Source organism: Lonchura striata, chromosome Z (assembly GCF_050655825.1).
Source record: "Lonchura striata isolate lonStrDom1 chromosome Z, ASM5065582v1, whole genome shotgun sequence".
NCBI classification, from domain to species: Eukaryota; Metazoa; Chordata; class Aves; order Passeriformes; family Estrildidae; genus Lonchura; species Lonchura striata.
In genome coordinates, this window is record NC_140740.1 from 39819936 (window position 1) to 39839270 (window position 19335).

At 41.5% G+C, this 19335-nt stretch overlaps 1 protein-coding gene across 7 annotated transcripts in view; it reads right to left on the bottom strand.

Annotated features, from left to right (window-relative positions):
• The window catches only part of DGKQ (diacylglycerol kinase theta), an 82597-nt gene extending 66700 nt beyond the window's left edge, over positions 1–15897 (bottom strand). For 4 of the 7 annotated variants that reach the window (XR_014951212.1, XM_031507460.3, XM_077790071.2 and 1 more), the window contains exon 1: positions 15663–15897. Coding sequence is in view for 3 of the 7 variants with exons in the window: in XM_031507460.3 (XP_031363320.2) it covers positions 15663–15864 (202 nt within the window). In the remaining 4 variants the exon portion in view is untranslated. Of the gene's footprint in view, positions 1–6; positions 15203–15662 lie in introns of those variants that run through there. The other 3 variants (XM_085566476.1, XM_085566475.1, XM_085566478.1) reach the window with 3 other exon arrangements.
• Positions 15898–19335: the final 3438 nt, after the last annotated feature.

Below are 19335 nucleotides of genomic sequence, written 5' to 3' on the forward strand. Positions count from 1 at the left end.
CATTACCAGAATTTCCATAAAGCTTAGTGCTTCGAACAGCCAGCCATCAGTACTTCTAGCAATATAAATATTTCTCTTTAACAGATGCAATTATTACAAATCTTTGTTCCATATGCCACCATATATATAAGGCATTCAACAATCCAGATTAAGAGGAAGCATTTGAATTTGCGTACACTACAGCCTTTTATGTAGTTATTCTCACCCCTCCCCTCAGTGAAAAAACAAAACCTCAAACAAAACAAGATAGTCCTCAGCAACTGAAAAAACAGCTTTTTTTAAGAGCACTGTCAATCACTTTTAGAACATGAGAAAACAAGATGTTCTTTTACTGTTCCTCTTATTCAGGAAGGAAATGTAAATACTTTTTCAGTCCAGCCAACACCCCCAGGGTTGCCCTGAAACATGGTAGAGCTCTCTGCTTTCTGGTGGGTCAGCAAACCAAACTGCTTTACTCCAGAACCTGGAAGAGCTTCCAAAACTCCCAATTTGTTTGCCATGATTTACAGAGATGCCATAACTTCCACCTTGGTTCTGCCAGGATCCATAGTCACAAAATTGCAGCACTGGCTTATGCAAAGGAACTGTCGACAAGTGCTCTGGGAAGGAAGATGGGTAGAGAAGTGCTTAACATGGAGGATTCAGTTTGCCCCAATTGGTTAATAAAAGTGCCCCATGCACACAAAGGCAAAGATGGCCACTGCAGGAGGCACAGCTACTGCAGCATGCTTAAAAGACAGAAGGAAAACAAACAAGAAATCTAGTGAAGCCAGGGAGTAAACCGAAGCTTCAAAGTTGTTATGCAAGACAACAACAACAGTCTCTACTTTCCAAACAATGAATCAGTGGGACTTAAAGGGCATATCAGCACCAAGACAATTCAGCCTAAGTCAATCTAACTCTTTCAAAACAAAGTTTTATTTTGGTCAAAACTAAGTAGGTTATTTCTTTGCTCTGCCTGCTCTTCCATAGCCATGTGCCTGACACAACAGAAGCAAAAAGACAGGTTTAATCTGCCTCTCTCTTTCAGGGGCTTTATCATTCCCTTCTGAAATGTCCTTGGTGTGCAAGCAGGGTTATTTTGTCCAGCAGGACTGCCTTTGCATTCACAGAAGAGATCCATTGACAGTTAAAAGACAATAGCTTTCAGAAAATGCCCAAGGGCTAATTAGTCACAGATTGGAGAAAATCTATTACAGTGTTCTTAAACTATATCAAAAACACCAGACTGCTTATCCATACAGGATCATTCAAGCTGGTGGGGGAGCCACTATTTTCAGGAGTAACTTAAAGGCAACACTTTCATTTTACTGTAAGTTTGTGGGACTCAACTTTTGAATTTCTTACACAGCTTTGAGCTACTTTTCCATTGCAGCAGCTTGTCAACATAGACGCATTTAGCTTTTCATTTACAACTGTGACCACAGGCCAGTCTGAATACTGTGAATATTCACTGAAAGGAATGCTGGATGCAGTACATGGACTTCACCAGTTTATTTCCCAATTCAGAAACATGCAAAGACCTGTATGCAGTATTAGCGTGCTCTCTCAAACAAAAACACAGCCTAGTTTAAGCTTAGAATTCTGTTGTGCAATGCTTGCTAAATGACACCAGGAAAGCTGTCACAGAAGCTTTGGTCTTCCCAAGACATTTCAAACAATGGTAAGAGAGGAATGGAAAAATCTCTGAACTCTTTAGGAAATCAAGCATTAAAAAGACCCTCCTTTCTCACTGTGGTAAGAAACTTCAGGCTTTTGCTTGTCTTATAGTTCAATGACACCACAATGTAAATACCCTTCTTCAGAAAATCCAAAAGAAATTAAAACCTTGTTAAGGTTTTCCAGATACCTACTGAATATCCTTATAGATCGCTTGTATTTGACAGCTCTCTTCTCTTTCCAGGATTCTCTGGTCTTGTCAACTAACCAGTCATATGTGTTTCTGCTTTAAATGGACATACCAGTATATACCCTGTCTGATAAAAATGCAGTTTGCCTCCACACAATGTAAATTGCCTTGCACTTTATATTCCCAGAATTATCTGCATGTGAACACCTTCTCTTTATAGGTACAGATACTCCAAAGAAATGGTTTTGTAGCATCTGACCTCTATAATTTCAAGGCAGTACATCTGAATTCCTATTAATTTGTATTTCAAATATGCTGGTAGAAAATAATGAAGTAACAAGACAAGTGAAAATAAGACAAGCTACTTATTAAGAAAACAGATAAGTTTGGTGATATACTTGAACTATCAATCATTTGGTTACAGTAGATTTGCTTGAATTGTAGTAGCCTCACAAAGCACCTGTGCTAAATAAGCACTTCTCACTCTCTCATCCCTGAAACCTTCAAAATGGTATCTTGCTTCTCTATCCTCCTGGTAGTAAAACGAGTACTAACTAATTAACTCACCTGCCAAAGCAGAACTCTCTCCATTCTCCCACCTCCTGAAACCTCAGAGCAAGCTTCTTAGATACTGCTAAGCAGGAAAAGCCAGAGTACCAACAGCTGGAGACAAAGGCACCTACACTGTGTGTTCAGTCCCACCAAGGCTTCTCATTTCAAGGAGAAAACTGCACAGAGAAGTTATATCACAGTAGCAAAAGCAGCCATCTCCATTCGGCCAAGATGCTTTTCTAAGCCCACAGCCATCAGAAAATCTAGACACCCTACCAGCTATGGCTATACACAGAACAGGGGTCTATCCATTCCACTTAAGATGCTGCAGTCTACTCTCTTTCCACTCTGTACATTATGGCAAACTGAATATAGGCTGAAATGAGAACAGAAAGAGAGTAGCACTGCTGAGAAGCACTTGGGAATGCTGGTGGATAAAAAAACGAGAAAGGAGGTGATTCTTAACTTTCACTCTTCTCTCATGAGACCCTGCCTGGAACACTGCATCCAGCTGTGAGATCCTGAGCACAGCAAAGAATGGATACATTTGACTGGGTCTTAAAGAAGGGCCAAAGAAAATATCAGATGGCTGGAGCACCTCTCTCATGAGAGGCTGAGAAACTTGAGATTGTTCACTCTGGAAAGTAAAGGCTCCAGGGAGACTCTTAGTGCCACTTTTTAATACTTAAATGGGGCATATAAGAAAGACAGCAGGACCCATTGCAATAGAGGAGGTAATACTTTTAAACTAGAAGAGGGTAGATTTGAACTGGGTGAAAGGAATAAATTTGGTATGATGGGATGCTGACACACTGGCACAGGCTGTCCAAAGAGCTGGTAGATGCCTCATCTCTGGGAACATTAAAGGTCAGGTTGAAGAGGGCTTTGAGCAACCTGACTTAGTTGAGAATGTTACTGTGTGGGAGTGAACAGGTCCCCAATATTAAGAATGTTTTCTTCTTCAAATAGATGTAAGATGACTAGTCTCACACTTGCATTCACACCTAGAAAGCACTAACACCTTCTCTTTTCTTGAAGATTAAGCCAAAGATAGGACTCTGCTGTGGGACAAGGGGCTGGCCCAATGATGGTAAACAAAAAATCTCCAAGAGGGCTACGTCAGGGGAAAGTTCAGCAATTCATCTCCTGACAATTCCAAAAAAAGAGACCTTTCAGAGGAAGAGGCCTCCCACTAACAATGTGATGTTGCACAGGGAGCCTGGAGGAACACAGATTTTGCCACCAACAATGTATCAGCAATAGACCATTGCCTATGACTCTTCTCCCAGCAGGCTCCCAATCATACGGGCTATCAGCAGTCTTTGGGGATGCTGAAGACAGGAGTCCAAAAAGAAATTGTCTCTGAACCACAGAAATCTGTCTGAGGGCAAACAAGTGAGCATTTGAGCAGCTCTTTTGTACAGGCAAAAGGATGAAGGTTGCCCACACAAGCCAGATGCAAGACCATGTAACACAGTTGTGGCTTTTTCCCAGGTTTTCCAGACGGCAGCCTTTACACAGCTAGAAAGGGTCAAGCCAGTTTGAAGGCTGACAGAAAAACCTCAGATCACATTCCCTGCACATGCAGCAAAAGGCTATAGATCCTAACAACCTACAAAGAAGGTCCTCCAATATCTGACAACTCATGGCAAGATGCCATGGTAATAAGAAAATCAAGTACTAGATACCATTAAAAGACTCTTGAAAACCATGCAGCAATCAGAAATTTCTCCTGGCTCTGTCTTAAGCTGGTGCCTCTTATGTCTTTTGCTGCAGACTGCCCATGCAATCAACTAAACCCCAGTGGCTGGAGCAGAGACGGGCCAGCTTGGCAGCATGTGTAAACTAAATTGGACAGAAGGGGCAGAGGAACATGAAATGGTTAAAACCAGAAGAACAAGGAAGATCCAGCTGGACCACAGAACCACCTACTGCAGGGCATGCACACCAGTGTCATAAGCGCTTACCTCCCTGCAGCTGTTGTCTGCAGCAGCTTCACCAAGTCACTTTTTTCAGGGTGATGCCTTACAAAGAGAAACTTTGTCTATTGTTTATCAGCACTGTCCAGCTGACTTACAGCTACTAGTCAAAACAAAGAGCTATAGCTTACAGCATTCAGAACAGCACAACAAAAATTACAAGGAAGACTGATCCAGCCCTCAATTTAAAGGAAAATACACTGAAACAATTTGACATTTACTGCAAACATCCTCACAACAAAAACTTCATCATAGAATCGTTAGTGCTGAAAGGGACCTTGAAGATCATGTAGTTTCAATTCATCCTGCCATTCATCACACCAGGTTGCTCAGCATACCATTCAGCCTGGCCTCGAACATCTTCAGGAATGAGGCATTCACAGAGTCTCTGGGCAAAGAAATTCTTCCTAACATCTAATCTAAAGATGCTCTAGTTCAGTTTAAAATCATTGTCTCTTTTCCTGTCACTATCTAGCCATATAAAAAGTCCCCCTTCCTCCTTTTTATAACCTCTTCTTAAGCTACTGAAAGCCTTCTCTTCTCCAGGCTGAACAACCCCAGCTCTCAGTCTGTCTTTATTGCAGAGGTACTCCATCCTTCCAGTTATCTTCATGACCCTCCTCTGGACACACTTTAAGAGGTCTATGTCTTTCTTGTGCTGAGGATGCCAAACTGGATGCAGTGTTCCAGGTGGAGTCGGACAAGGGCAGAGTAAAGGAACAGAATCACCTACCTTGACCTGCTGGCCACACTGCTTTGGATGAAGCCCAGGATGTGCTTGGTTCTGGTATTGCCAGCTCAAGTCCAGCTTTTCATCCATGACCACTTCAAGTCCTTCACCACAAGGCTATTATCAAATGACTTCTTCTCCTAGTCTTATGTCTGGGATTGCCCCTAGCCAGTTGCAGCACCTTGCTCTTAGACGATGACTTCATGCCTAGGCAGCCTGAATAAACATTGCAAGGTTCCAGCCCTCACACACGTGGCCTCCTGCACCACCATCACTCGTTAGCCAGTACAGTACAAATAAATCCACATACTGCCATGTCAGTGCCATCCTCCCCAATAACAACACAGACATCTCCTATGAAAAAACAGTCCTGTTAACACTTCTGCTACATTAGACATACCTATGCAGAAATGCGTCCATACACATAAAAGGGAAATAACAGTAGCATATTTCCAACTTCGAAAAAGAATTTGAGTTACACTTAAATAAACAGGGTGGATCTTAGCTGAACTTAATGCACAGTAGGACTCCATAAATTGTGATAGAATTTTGGCAGAAAAATGTGATATGGACACAGTTGCCTGGACACTCTCACAGTATCCAAAGACTTGGAGACATTCTCAACATTACAGGCTACAGAACAAAGGGCAATGCACACCAGTTCTGCACCTATAGGGCATACCACCAGTGACACACATAGTAAACCCCACATATATCCCATGCAGACAGGGACTCAGCGAGTTAGCTCTGTGCTCTTAGCAGTGGGGGAAGCAATGAGTTCCCTCCAAAACACATATAAAATTTTGACTGGACCAAGAAGAGCCAGGCAGCAATTCACTGCCAAGTCTTTTCCACTCAGTGATATAACTGAGGTCTGCAATCCCTCTTCTGCCTCTTAAAAAGTAAACACAGAGCATAAAAATTTAATTAAAAAGTCCTGAAGATACCAGAAGAAAAATCACTGCTAAGCTTAGTTTGCAGTAGCACCCACAAACCTCCACAGCACAGTTACAATTTTTCAAGGAAAGTTGGATACATTTAAAACATAGGTCCCACAGTTAATCTACATAAACCCACAATACTTCCTAGCAACACAAAACAAGGAAAAAACCAAGACACCCCAGAGCTGCCATGGCAACCTTTACTCGTCCTTCCTATAGGGCTTCATTTCCAAGTTGCATCACACTCAGAAATGTATAAAATTATAGGATTTGAGTGAAGAATACTCAGACCTAGAAGAATGCAGAAAGCAAAGAAACATAATCCAGTGCCAGCTGGGTAAGTACATTCAGTATTTTGTCCAGCGTGGTTACTACAAAGCTATTGACATGGTCAGGAAACTAAAGGCAAATGATTCACACAGTGGTGAATTGGGTAAACAAAACACTCATAAGGCACTATTTCCAAAAGGCAAACTGAAAGTGCTGATCTCTGTGACTTTTTTTTTTAATCCTAATTATTCATTTTATTCTGCAAGTATTTTAGAGAGATTCTTTTTAAGAAAGTGTGAGGATTTTAGTTCCAGTACTTAGGCTTGAGTCACTGATGAGATTGAGAGCCATATTTCTCCTGATTTAAAGCAACAGTCTCTTTCATATATCTAAGATCATACAAAATTCATAGAAAACGAGTGTTTATATGGACATCAGAAGCCTGCAGTACAAATTCTATTTGTACTGCAGTGTACAAATTCTACAAATTCTACACTGGTGAATATACCAGAACTTCCAAAATAATTCTGTTCATAAACACTAAAACTCAAAATCTCTCCCTGAAAAGCCATAAATCGTTCCCAAAGAGAGACCAAATTATATTAAGGCGCATGCATTAACTTCATTTTAATGTTGTTTGGTGTGGTCTTCTCAATTGATCAGACAGAGTAAGTTCTTGTAGCAGTTGATTTTAATTTACTATGTAGCATAATCAGCTATTAATTTATACACATGAATTATCAACACACATTGAAAGGTTCTTAAAGTTTCCCAAGACAGCATTTTTAAGAAAAAAGTTACACTGAGCAAAAGCAAAAGTGAGAAAACAAAACCAAAAAAATGTAATATATCTCCATTATCTTATGGATTTACTTTTAAATAATCTATTTGGTTCATCTGAAGAAAAAGTGCTTGAACCAAAAATACAATAAAATCAAGAAATCTTTATGCATTTGCCAAGCATGAACTATTCTGGAAAGAAATATAATAGGAACAAAACAACAGAGGTCAAAACCAAAATGGACACAATGATATTTGGCTGTTTTGAAGAGTATTTTAAACATGATAGTAATTTTACCTTCTACTTTAGCCCATTTTTTAAAAAAGGATTTGGCAACCAAGGCCTAAAAGTCCCAGCTGCTGTTAGTTAACTTCTTCACAAGACAAAATATGAGCATGTAAGTCTGTACTTGATTTCTGCACAGATATTGAAACAGGAATCTTTTAAGTTCTTATTGTTTAAGGTTATATCTCTTCTTTCACCCCTCCTCATCTTGGATCACGTGTTCAGTTTCTCACTCAGAAATTAAAAGAAATTTACAGAATTAAGTCTGCCCAGCATCTGGACAGAGAGTTGGAGGATCAAACATAATTGCAATTGAAAACCATTTTCAACCCCTCCTAGGACAAAGGGATTGTGACTCCTTTTTGGAAGGGCTGCTATTTACTGCCACAGACAACTGTCAGCAGTGAGGGCAGACAGTCTGCTCACAGCTCACATGCACACCTGCCAGGCGCAACTGCTCCAGCACTGTACTAGGCCACTGGGACATCCAACAGCATCCACACAAAAAAATCTGGGCAACAACTTGCAAAAGTGTCTTGAAATTTTTAAAATCAGCTTTTCCAGTACTCTGTATCAGTACTGTTATGAGAAGAGGTTGAATGTGAAAAAACAGTTTTCTTCTAGGTTGTTGCTCAGCCCACATATTTGTTTTAATTCTAAAGGATTCTTTTCATAGCAGATAGATTCCAGGATTGCTAGTCCTAATCAATTTCCCATGCAAATATGTATGTGTGATGATTTATACTCTGCCATCCCAACTAGATTCTGAAGAAAATAATCTCACAAAAAGCCTTTTTTATTCTGAAATAGAGCATTCACAGTCTCAAATTCAATCCATTTTTTCACTTTATGTTCAGAGCCTTCCCACATGCCATCTTCATGCTTAGGGGAATCTTACAAATTTTCTTGTATTTATGATTATTCCAGGCAAAGATCCTAACCACATAATGGTTTCAGCACTTGAGAAAGTTTTTTTGCTTGAACCACTTAAGAAACTGGTTAGTGGATTATTTCTTACATTTACTAATTAACAAGGTGTAGCAATTATTATTTTCACATTCTGCAGAGAAAGTACTGCACAGAAAGGAAAGACTCATTTCCTGAATTATAGCATGACAAACCAAGACACCAAAAAGTGACACAAGCTGCCAAACAGAAAGAAAAGCAATGAGGGGCTGAGATTTTTTTCTATGCATTCTTAAACTCAAATTAGATGTCATATTTCCTAGCCGCCATAACCTAATACTACCCTTCAGAACAACACAATGTTCCTATTTTAACCCCTGAAGTTCAAATTGTTTAATAACTCAATAATCTATTACAAGAAAATCTGTTTACCTAAATATTCAGAATGTCTCTAGGAATATTGTGTATGGAAAATCTTCAGGCATGGATTAAATTGTGATCAAATACAGCATTGTTTATTCTGCTAGTTGTTCTAGATCTTAAACAATACTATTTTTACAATAGTAAGTGCCATGACAATTACATCACACAACTAGTATTTAAAAAGAAGCCAAGCAGGTGAGTGTTACCAGCATATCACATTACTAATCCTAAACATATTTCCAAGTAAGCTTGTACCACTGATATTCAATCTTAAAGAGGAAAGAAAACAACAAATTCATAAAAATATATGTGAATATATATGTATGAATATACATATAGCCCCACCTCCATTTTTCTAGAGGCAAGCAAATAAAAATACTTAAATAAGAACAGGAAGTGAAATGAGGGGTTGACTGTACTCTACTGAATAACAAACTTCCACAAATGAGACAACAGTAGGCAACAATAAGGAAGAATACTGTGGTAGTACACTTAGAAAAAAAAAAGAAGTGTGCTTCCAACATGTTCCTTATCACATTGTGATATACACAGGTTAGGGTTTCACTCTCTGCTTGGGAGTGTTTCCTAATAGGCTTCCCCAGACTGAAAGTTACCATTAAATAAAAAGGCTGGAGGGGGGGAAATGCAAAAAGAACAGGAGCTGATCAGCATGTATTGTTCAATCATTTAGAAAAAGGTATATACTATACATACAATTTACTCTTTCCCCACTGGAGATGAGTCAAATTAAACATATTCAAGTAACTTAGTCACCTGTTTTCTGTAAGTGTTGCAAAAGCAGTTTCACCAAAGGTACATTCAAGAGCCAGCTCGGGATGGATCTGATTGAGCAACAAGTAGCCCAGAAGGATGTCAGTTTGAGCTAATGAAATTCAGAGTTAGAAACACCTCTGGAAGAAACAAGTGACACAACCAAAAAGTAAAGGTCATCCAGGTACAGTGGGGTTCAATGAAAATTCAGAGCTGCCAACTGAGAAGGGTGCCCCGAAATCAGGAAGAGAACCAGCTTTCTATGGATTCTAAGAAGCAAAGCAATATTATGGACAAGTTAGAAACAGCATATAATCAAAAAACAGACCACAGAGAACAGACCAGCAAAGGCACCACCTCCAGAGAGAACCCACCAAAAGGGAAAAAAAAAAAAAAAAAAAAAAGGCAAAACTTATTATCCTTGTATTTTTAATTCCGGGTATGAGTGGTGCTGGTGGGTGGAATCAACAGAAACATTTGTTAGTAACTGAACACAGGAGAATGAAAAGTAAGCACATTGCACGCCATTTCCCCTGGAAGTAAATGTAGGAGGCCCCAACTTGAGTTACAATTACAACTTGGTAATTAATGTCCATTGAACATAGCAGTGTCCCTGCTGCACAGCAATTTTTAGACCCTTAGCACAGGACTGCAAGAACTATGGTCTGTGGGAAACTTACCAGAAGACGACTGAAAAATTGTGTGCAAGATTAAAAGGAGCCCAAGGTACTACTCTCCAAGACAGCTGAGAAAACACCTGAACATATAATGTCTAAGGTATATGTGATAAATTATCATCTAGAAAGAGAACCTGCAGAGCACCAACTGCAGCCACTTCACACCACGACAGGTTGATGAGCACCTTCCTCAGTGCTTTTGTCACTGCTCAACGAGTCAGACTGAGGCAGTAACACAGATGATATATGAAAGTGCTGTGCAACACTTGGTATTGTATTACAGGCTCTAGCACTTTCTGCATTAAGTTATTTACTACCTAATTGAGTTTTCTGGACTGAAATCTGAGCTAATGCTATCAACACAAACTATAGCTTCCAGCTACAAAAGCTGTGTACATTCTCACAAAGCACCCTGTCCTTTTCTCTGCATCACTGATGGTGACAGGATATTTTCCTCTGAGGCACTGTCAGAAGGAGGCAGGGAAAAGAAAAGAATGAATTATCTTCAGTATAAAATGGATTTTCCTTCAAATACAGACCAGTAAATTGCATTTTTTAATGTGTCAGTCAATGCTCCAAACATTTTTCTCAACATGTATATCAGCTGAACTGAGCCAAGTTTCTGTGTAAGGTTTTATTTTGTGGAATGTTTTGGGGGTGTGTGTGGGTTTGGTTTTTTTGGTTTTTTTTTCCTTTTTTGGCTGTCTTTGCTTTATCTAAGTTTTAAATGCAATAAAGTCACATTCACTCAAATATCTCAGCACCAAACACCTTGTTGTTGCACAGAAAAGTCCCACCACCAGCAAGAAAACCACTGAAGAATAAATGCAGCAACGTCTTGAAAACACAAACTGATTGGAGGATAGAAGCAAAATTGTATTGTGGTAATACACCAAAGCAAGGGAAGCCCATCACAAGAAGGAAGAATATGTTCTTTTTGAACTGCAAGCATTAAGACTCTTGGGAGCAATCTCATATATCACTTACTTCCTTCAAAACAGATCTGAATGAAAACTGTAGGGTCAAGGATGTTTCACATGCCTGTCTCAACCACTGACTAGAAAGGATGAGAGTCCAAGGAGACTGCCCCTTGTCCCCTTTTTCCCTGCTACTACTTCCATATCTCAACATACTCCCAGCTTTAACACACCTTCCCTATCTGACTCTATTTTCTTAGAACAGCCTTTAAATCTAATAGACTACATACAAAATTTGTCCATAATATACATCTAAGGACTGCTGCAAATGTTGTCTGAACATCTCCAGGCTCTCCTAAATCAACAAGGAACAACATGGATTGTCCTTATCTGGGACATGCCCATATAAATCACAGAGCTTTCTGGCTGTCTTGCCAAATCTGAGATTCATGGCATAAATATAACTCAGATCCACTGTTTACATTTTATTCTGGAAAAGCTGGTGTTGTCAGCCAATATTAAAATCTGATTAAGAGAAATAAAGCTTTATACAACTTGGAATAAGTTTGGATGGTCTGCTTAGAACCCTAAAAAAATAATATAACTCATCCCTTCCCCTCCCCACCAAAATCTCAACTCCTCCCCTGAAAACAAAAACAGAAAATAAAGGTGTTGTTTCCCCAAAATATTATTTGGCTTAGAACCTTCATATCAAGAAAGGTGCCCTATCTGCTCAAATACATATCAAGAAGTCCATGACTGCAGCTTCACATAAATATTCTCATGGAATACATAGATATAAACAACCTAAAATGGTTAAACAATTGTAAATTTTGAATCAAATTTGCTTATTACTTAAATCACCTACATTTTATCCTTGGCCAAAATAAACCAAACTGACTTTACATTATAAAGTTTTATGGAACTGGAAATATTTGTAACCCCCAAAATGTACAGATCCAGAATTCCTCCAACTCATTTTTTTTTCCTTGAACTGTTTTATGTAAAATAAAAGCACCGTGAAAAGAAATGCATTTATTGGTGGCTGAAACTATTCCCAAACTCCAGTACAAAATATCTGCTAGCTCCCTTTTAGTGTATGAATTGGTGTTTCTGTGAACTACCAGTAAGAGCTGTCTTTACACTTCTTATATAGACTTCATATATCTAGTATTTTTAAGATGCATACATACATGCACAAGACCTCAGTAATTCACACTGCCTCTTCTTCGGCAAGCCTGAGGAAATTTAAGCCCACTCAAACCTTGAAATGACCATACTTAGGAAAGCAAGAGCAATATAAGAGAGCAGTTTTCCATGCTACAACTCAAGCTTCACTTATTCTGTCACACACACATTATCAAAGGAAGTCACAGGTACAAACAGCAAAGTGGTAAGAAAAACAGTTCTTTACAAAAGGTTTACAGAAAACGGATTTTCAGGGTGGGGAGGACACGTGAATAAACCACAGATGCAAGCCTGGTTGACTGATATTACATAAATATGTGCACAGAAGCTTAATACAGTAACATCTTCAGTCCCAACTGGACACCTATTCCTCATAGGAAGAATACTGCATTCCCTATAAAATTCACTTGTAAAAATATATTGCCAATCTAAGCAAGAGAGCTGCAATTCTCCCCTGGAGTACCTTCAACTCCATACAAAGCGCTGGTGACAATGGTCTGGCTCCTCCACCACCCCTCCCTTCAGTGGAGTAAGAAACAGCATCTTACTTTTAAACAATCAAAAAAGATGCAGGACACTGTGCCTTTTATGGAGAGCATCGGAGCATCTCTTCCATGTACTTTTTGGAATTCCCAGAGAAAACCATCTAGGCCTCCACTATGAGAATGTTTTCAGAATACATTCAATTTTCTTGTACTTTTGCTACACAGCTATGTAATCCACATGGGCACATGCCAGTCTACTGAGTAGCTGATAAGTTTACAGAAAAACTCCACAAACTTGTCATTCACACACAGACTATGCTGTTCTCCAAGAGTCTAAAGTTCAATCACAATTAAAATACAAGTCCAGGTGATTTAGGCCATACAGCTACTCAAAATAATGACACATAAGAAGTGGGCTTTTCTGGATTGTTTCTTCTTTTTTTTCCCTTTCCTTTCAATAACTGGAGGAGTCACACCATGAGCAAAGATGCCCTTCAAAGATTAGAAGTTTTCTGTTTTGGTAATAACCAGCTTCAGGGAATGTCTACACAAGCAGCATCAGGAGACTGAACAGCTGAACCTACAGATCTGGAAGAGCAACCACTGCAAATCCACTTAGAAAAAGGCCCCTCGATGGCTTCATGTTGAAGCCTGTAGGTGGTTCACCAAACTGAGTTCAAGGACAGCTGCAATTACACCTGCAAACCTAGACTCTCTGCAGAGAAGAAAAAGGAGGTAGCAATTATCTACTATGTTTTTTCAAGTCTAGAGCAAACATCACCTTCTCTAATAGCTGGGTGGGTTACTTTTATGTTTTAACAGCATGGCACTCCTTCTATCAATTTCTAAGGTGCAATGATCAAACTGCATTAGTCAAGGTAAATGTGACAAGGAGGTAACTATTAAAAGGAATTTACTTAAAATACTGTTTAAGAAATCATCTTAGCATTCATTAAATAACTTAGAACTTGACAACAGCAGACACATAAGCAAATGATCCATCAGGTGGTTTTGAGATTTGTTGTTTAGCAGCAAATTGTTGAAAGACAAACATGACTCTAAGTATTGCTGGTTGAAAACAGATGAAAGGACAAAAAAACAAACAAAAAAACGCCAAGCAAACAAAAAAACTCCAGTTCTGATTCTTCACCAAGTGGAGACACTGATGTGCCAGGTGCCATTACAGGGTTTTCCTATGCACTCTGAGCACAGAATGTTAGAGCTAACAAAAACATATCCCCTCTCTTGTATTACCGCTCACAGAGGTGACTTGTTTGGGGTGGAGTTTTCAGAGTAGTTTTAAAAGAGATATTTTAACCATGCAGCTTGGAAGTGCCCCATCAGCACATGGTCATTAGACAGCGGTACTAAGGATGCTTATCCAGAATTCTGCTGGAAAAGCCAAAGGGGAAGAACAGTTCCAGAACACCAGTTCCAGAACTGCAGTGAAAAACTAGGAAAAAATAGTAAATGTAACTTTCAGGAATATACTACCTTTAAGTATGTTATATGTGAGTAGATAAAAAAAATGTGAGATATTCAGGACATTCTGTTCCTTTCACTTTTTCCTAGCATTATATATGAGCATTACCAAAACTACTCAGATCTTTAAATGACAAACTGGCACCTGAATGCCCAGTTTCATGACTCAAAAGATTTGCCATTTTTTAAGTCAGTGTTAGAAGAGACCACAGAAGACTGGCTTTGTGCACTTTCACAATGAAAGAAGTTATCATGTGAGCTTGGGGCTTTTTTGCTTATTAGGATAAGCAATGACCTTACACTATACAGAACAACATTTCTCTCAGAAAACTTTTAAACAAATATAAAACCATCCTTACAATACTTGCTTTGCATCACACAGGAACATGATGAACATGACTTCCACCCAACTTAATCCAGCACTCTCTTTACCCCTAACAATGACAAAGGCAGGAGTAATTTCAAGAACTGCAGGCTACTTGTCCTACACCTACAGCCTTGTTTGACATCCACCCAAACAATGAGGCTCTTGTACAACCTGACTCTTTGGAGTCAGGGATCTGCATCCCAAGCCAGCTGGACTGCATATGCTCATGAAGACATAATGTTTTATGCTGTTTTGTTTGGGTTTTTTGTTGTTGGTAGTGGTGTGTTTGTTTTCCTTTAAAGAGGGACACCGAGATCCATTATTTTTGCTATGACACCACTGGATTATGCCGCATCAGAACAAGTTATAATTTTTATCTGTTCCAAGAACCTCAGCTGCCGCGTAGTTCAGCAAGGAAACGTAGCAATTCTTTCTCCCATTTCTGGTGTCAGCCAAGGTTTAAAAGGCTCAAACTCCAAAGAGGTCTCGGATTCTCCATGGGATCAGGCATTCCAGCAAGTAAGGGTGCACCTGAGATCGATCCACTGTGAGCTGCTGGGGTGCTTGGTGTGTCGACCCCAGGACAGGCTAGGGCACTGCTGGATCACAGCACACACCAGTGTTACCACACAGGAGTGAGCAATGACACATCTCTAATTTTACGTTATTTTTGTTAGAAATTAATATTACTAGAATTTAGTCTTATAATTTAAAATAGGAGTACAATTTTTTCAGCACTACTGTAGCTTTCAGACTGGTTTTTGCAATTTAGACTGTTATTATTAAACTATAACTAGAATTTTGATTACTACCGTTAGACAATTCTTTTTGTGATGGAATGCATTATTTTTATTACTGTATTTCAGTACTGCGCTTTAGTATTATGGTTCTGCACTAGAATTTTAAAATTAGATGTTAGTACTACAGTTTGTTGATACTAATTACGAACAGAGTTTTTTATCAGCAGTGGGTTTAGGCAATTTTTACTCCCCCCCACCTCGCTCCGGACGCGTCCCCTGCAGGTCCCCCGCGCCCGCCACCGCCCCGGCAGCCCCTTACCCTCGCACTGGTAGCCGGCCAGCCCCCAGATGAAGTCGGTGCAGTAGTGGCAGAAGGTGGGCTTGGTCAGGGTCACCCTGCGGAACGCGTGGCCCGGCGGGCTGCTGCCGCCCGCCGCGGCGCGGCCCCGCCCGCCCAGCACCGGGCTGGAGGCCGGGCTGCCGCCGCCGCCGCCGCGCAGCGAGCGCGCCGCATCCGCCATTCCCGCCGGCCGGCCGCCCGCCCCGCGCCGCGCCGCGCCGGCCGCCGCTCGCCCGCCCGCGCTTCCGCCCCGGGGCGGCGGCGGGGGCGGGCGCGGGCGGGCGGGGGCGGCGCCGGCGGGCGGTGCGCGCTGCCCCCTGCCGGCCGCGCCCGCAGCGCCGCCTCCCCGCCCGGCCCGGCCCGGCCTTCCGCTGCGGGGCCGGTCCGGCTCCGCCGCCTCCCTGCGCCGCCGGCCCGGCCTCCGACCGCGCGCTGTGCCCGGCGTCCCTCCTAAACCTCCCCTGGCTCAGCTGTAGAATCGGTTCTCTCTGCTGTCTCTACTCCTAAACCTCCCCTGGCGCACCCAGAGAATGGGTTCTCTCTGCTGTCTCTAGCTGGTTCGGGGAAGAGGCTGATCCCCACCTGGCCACAAGCTCCTCTCAGGGTCTTGTAGAGATTGATAATGTCACCCCTGAGACTACTTTTCTCCGGCTGAACTTCTTCTCCAGCCCCTTTGCCATCTTTGTTGCCTTTCTCTGGACTCAGACGTAAGACCTCCAGTTTCTTGCCATGACATTAATATGGAAGGTTTTGCTAACCTGTCGTCATACCATTTTAGAGCACACAAAGCTCCACCTCAAGAAGATTTGTGATGATGCATTAGCAGAAAATTATTTGCCATAGGTTTTGCCTTCTACGCTCAACATCTCTGACTTCATGACAAAAGGTCTTCTTCCAAAGTCTCTCACCTCCATAACAGGGCTTTTTTGTCCTCTGTTCACTTAACCTTCTTGTTGCTAGTTTGGAAAGTGTTTACACACCTGGATGTTTCTATTATGCTAGTCTCTGGAATGCCTGTTTCTTTGACTTAATAGTAGGGTAACCTTTTATAGATAGAGTAGGTTGGGACAAGGAAGGAGGCTATCACTTTGGATTTTGTGCATATAGATGTATGCTGTCTGCATCTCAGCTTGCCTTGATCTCAGCTTTGTATTGAGAATCTCCACTGAACTGTTCAAAACAACAGCCAAGTACCTCCATCAAGCAATGAGAGACAACAAAGGGTAGTTAAAATTTTGTTCTTGGCTCTGATTTATCTGTATTTTGGTGAGGGGTTTAATAAGCTGGTGTAATAAACCTCTTGAGTAATAAATCCTTGTCTTGTAGACCAAGAGTTATATTCTAAAATTTGTTAGCATCTGCTAGTTTCTACTACTCTTACTTTGTGTATCCTTTCCCTGCTGTGAATAGGAAAGTAATTACAATCAGAAGGACTTGACCTTCTCAAGGGGAAGCAGTAGAAATAATTAAGAGTCCAAAGAAAGCATAATATGACGTTTTATGGTGGTAGAAAGAGTTGCATACATAAGCTTTGAAATACTTCTAATTGCTTCTACAAACATGATTTAGAAAACATATCTAAGCTACTACAGAGCTTTATGAAGCCCCAGACACACAGGAGGATAGAGAAGAGGGAAGCAGTGGGGAAACCCCTGTATTTGAAGATGTGTACCTGCTGAAGGCATTGAATCAGCCAAAGCCCATGATTGACAGGTCCTATCTTCCACAAACTCAGCCTTGCCTTAATCTTCTTAAAAATCATAGCATAAGACTTCTTGGAACACAGTTCTAGGCTCATGGGGAAGAAGACAGAGGAACAGCCAGTATTGGATTTTGACAATGGTCAGTGGTGCCCAACCTATTTGATTGCTTTCCACGACAAATGTGTAGATCTTTGTAGGAGAGGACACTAGTGTAACCTTGACTTCAGCAAGGTTTATGACTTGTCTCCAACTATATTGTTGTATCCAAAGTGGAACTTTATGGCTCCACATGGGTGGACAACTAGATGGGTACAAAACTGGTTGGATGGTTGAGCTCAGCAGGAAGGGGTTAATGGGTCATACTTGAACTTTGCTTGGAGGCCCATAATGGGAGGAGTATTAGAGGGGTCTCTCCTGGGCCCTGGGCATTGAGCATGTTTGTCAAGATCATGAGAAGGTGACAGATAGCAGTATTGTCAAGTTCCAGGGAAGTCAAGTTCACACATGACATCAAGCTGAAGGAACAGTCATTATACTGCCATCTACAGGGACCTGAATAGACAGGAGAAATTAATCCTATCATAGAATCAAAGGGTTGGTTTGGGTTGGAAGGAATCTAAACTCTTCTGCCATATGCAGGGATACCTTTCATTAGACCAATTTGCTCTAAGTCCCATCCAGCCTGAACACATCCAACATGAACACATCCTGGGCTGGGGCATTCCCAGCATTTCTGGGTGACTTTTTCCAGTGCCTCATTACCATCACAGAATATAATTTTTTCATAATATCCAATCAAAACCTACTCTCTCTTTCAGTTTGAAACAATTTCCTCCTTCTGCCAATACACACCTTTATTTATTCCTAAAGTCCCTAGAGAGGAACTTTAAGAAGTCCCTCTCCAGCTCTCTTGTAAGCTCCCCTCTGGTACTGCGAGGCTACAATTAGGTGCCTTCTGTTCTCCAGGCTGGACAATCCCAATTCTCTCTGCCTTTCCTTATAGGAGGGATGCTCCATCCCTCTGATCATCTTGGTGTCCCTCCTCTGGACTCACTCCAGCAGGTCCATGACCTTCCTGTGCTGGCACCCCAGAGCTGGGTGCAGGGTTCCAGGTGGGATCTCTCTCACCAGAGCAGAGCAGAGGGGCAGAATCCCCTCCCTCCCCTGCTGCCCACGCTGCTTTGGATGCAGCCCAGGACACGTTTGGCTCTCTGGGCTGGGAGTGCCCATGGCTGGGTCGTGTCCAGCCTCTCACCCACAGCAACCCCAGTCCTGCTCACAGGGCTGCTCTTGACCTGTTCATGCCCAGCCTGTGCTGATACTGGGGTTGTCCTGACCCAGGTGCAGCACCTTGAACTTGGTCTTGTTAATCCTCATGACATTTCCATGGGCCCACTTCTTGAGCTTGTACAGGTGCTTCTGGTTGGCATCCTGTCTTTCAGGAATGTCAGCCTTGGCATTTGGCTTCGTGTCATCTGCAAATTTGATGACAGTGCACTTCATCAATGAAATAACACTGGTCCCAATACAGATCTCTGAGGGATACCACTGCTTACTGATGTCCATTGCAACTCTGAGCTGTTGGTCACTACCCTCTGGATGTCACAAATTTCTTATCCATGTAATAGTTCACCCATTGAATCCATCTCTCTCTTAATTTAGAGAGAAGATGTTGTGGAGGACCATGTCAAAGTCCTGAAAAATGATATCTGCTGCCCTTCCCTTGTCCACTAGTGGAGTCACTGCATCATAGAAGGCCTGCAGGTCGGTCAGGCAGGACTTGCCCTTGGTAAGGCCATGCTGGCTGTCCCAAACAATCTCTGTCCTCCATGTGCCTTGCACAGCTTCCAGCAGGATCTGTTCCATGATCTTCCCAGGCACAGAGGTGACACTCACAGATCAGTTGCTACAGGAGTCCTCCTTTCTACCATTTTAGAAGATGGGTACAA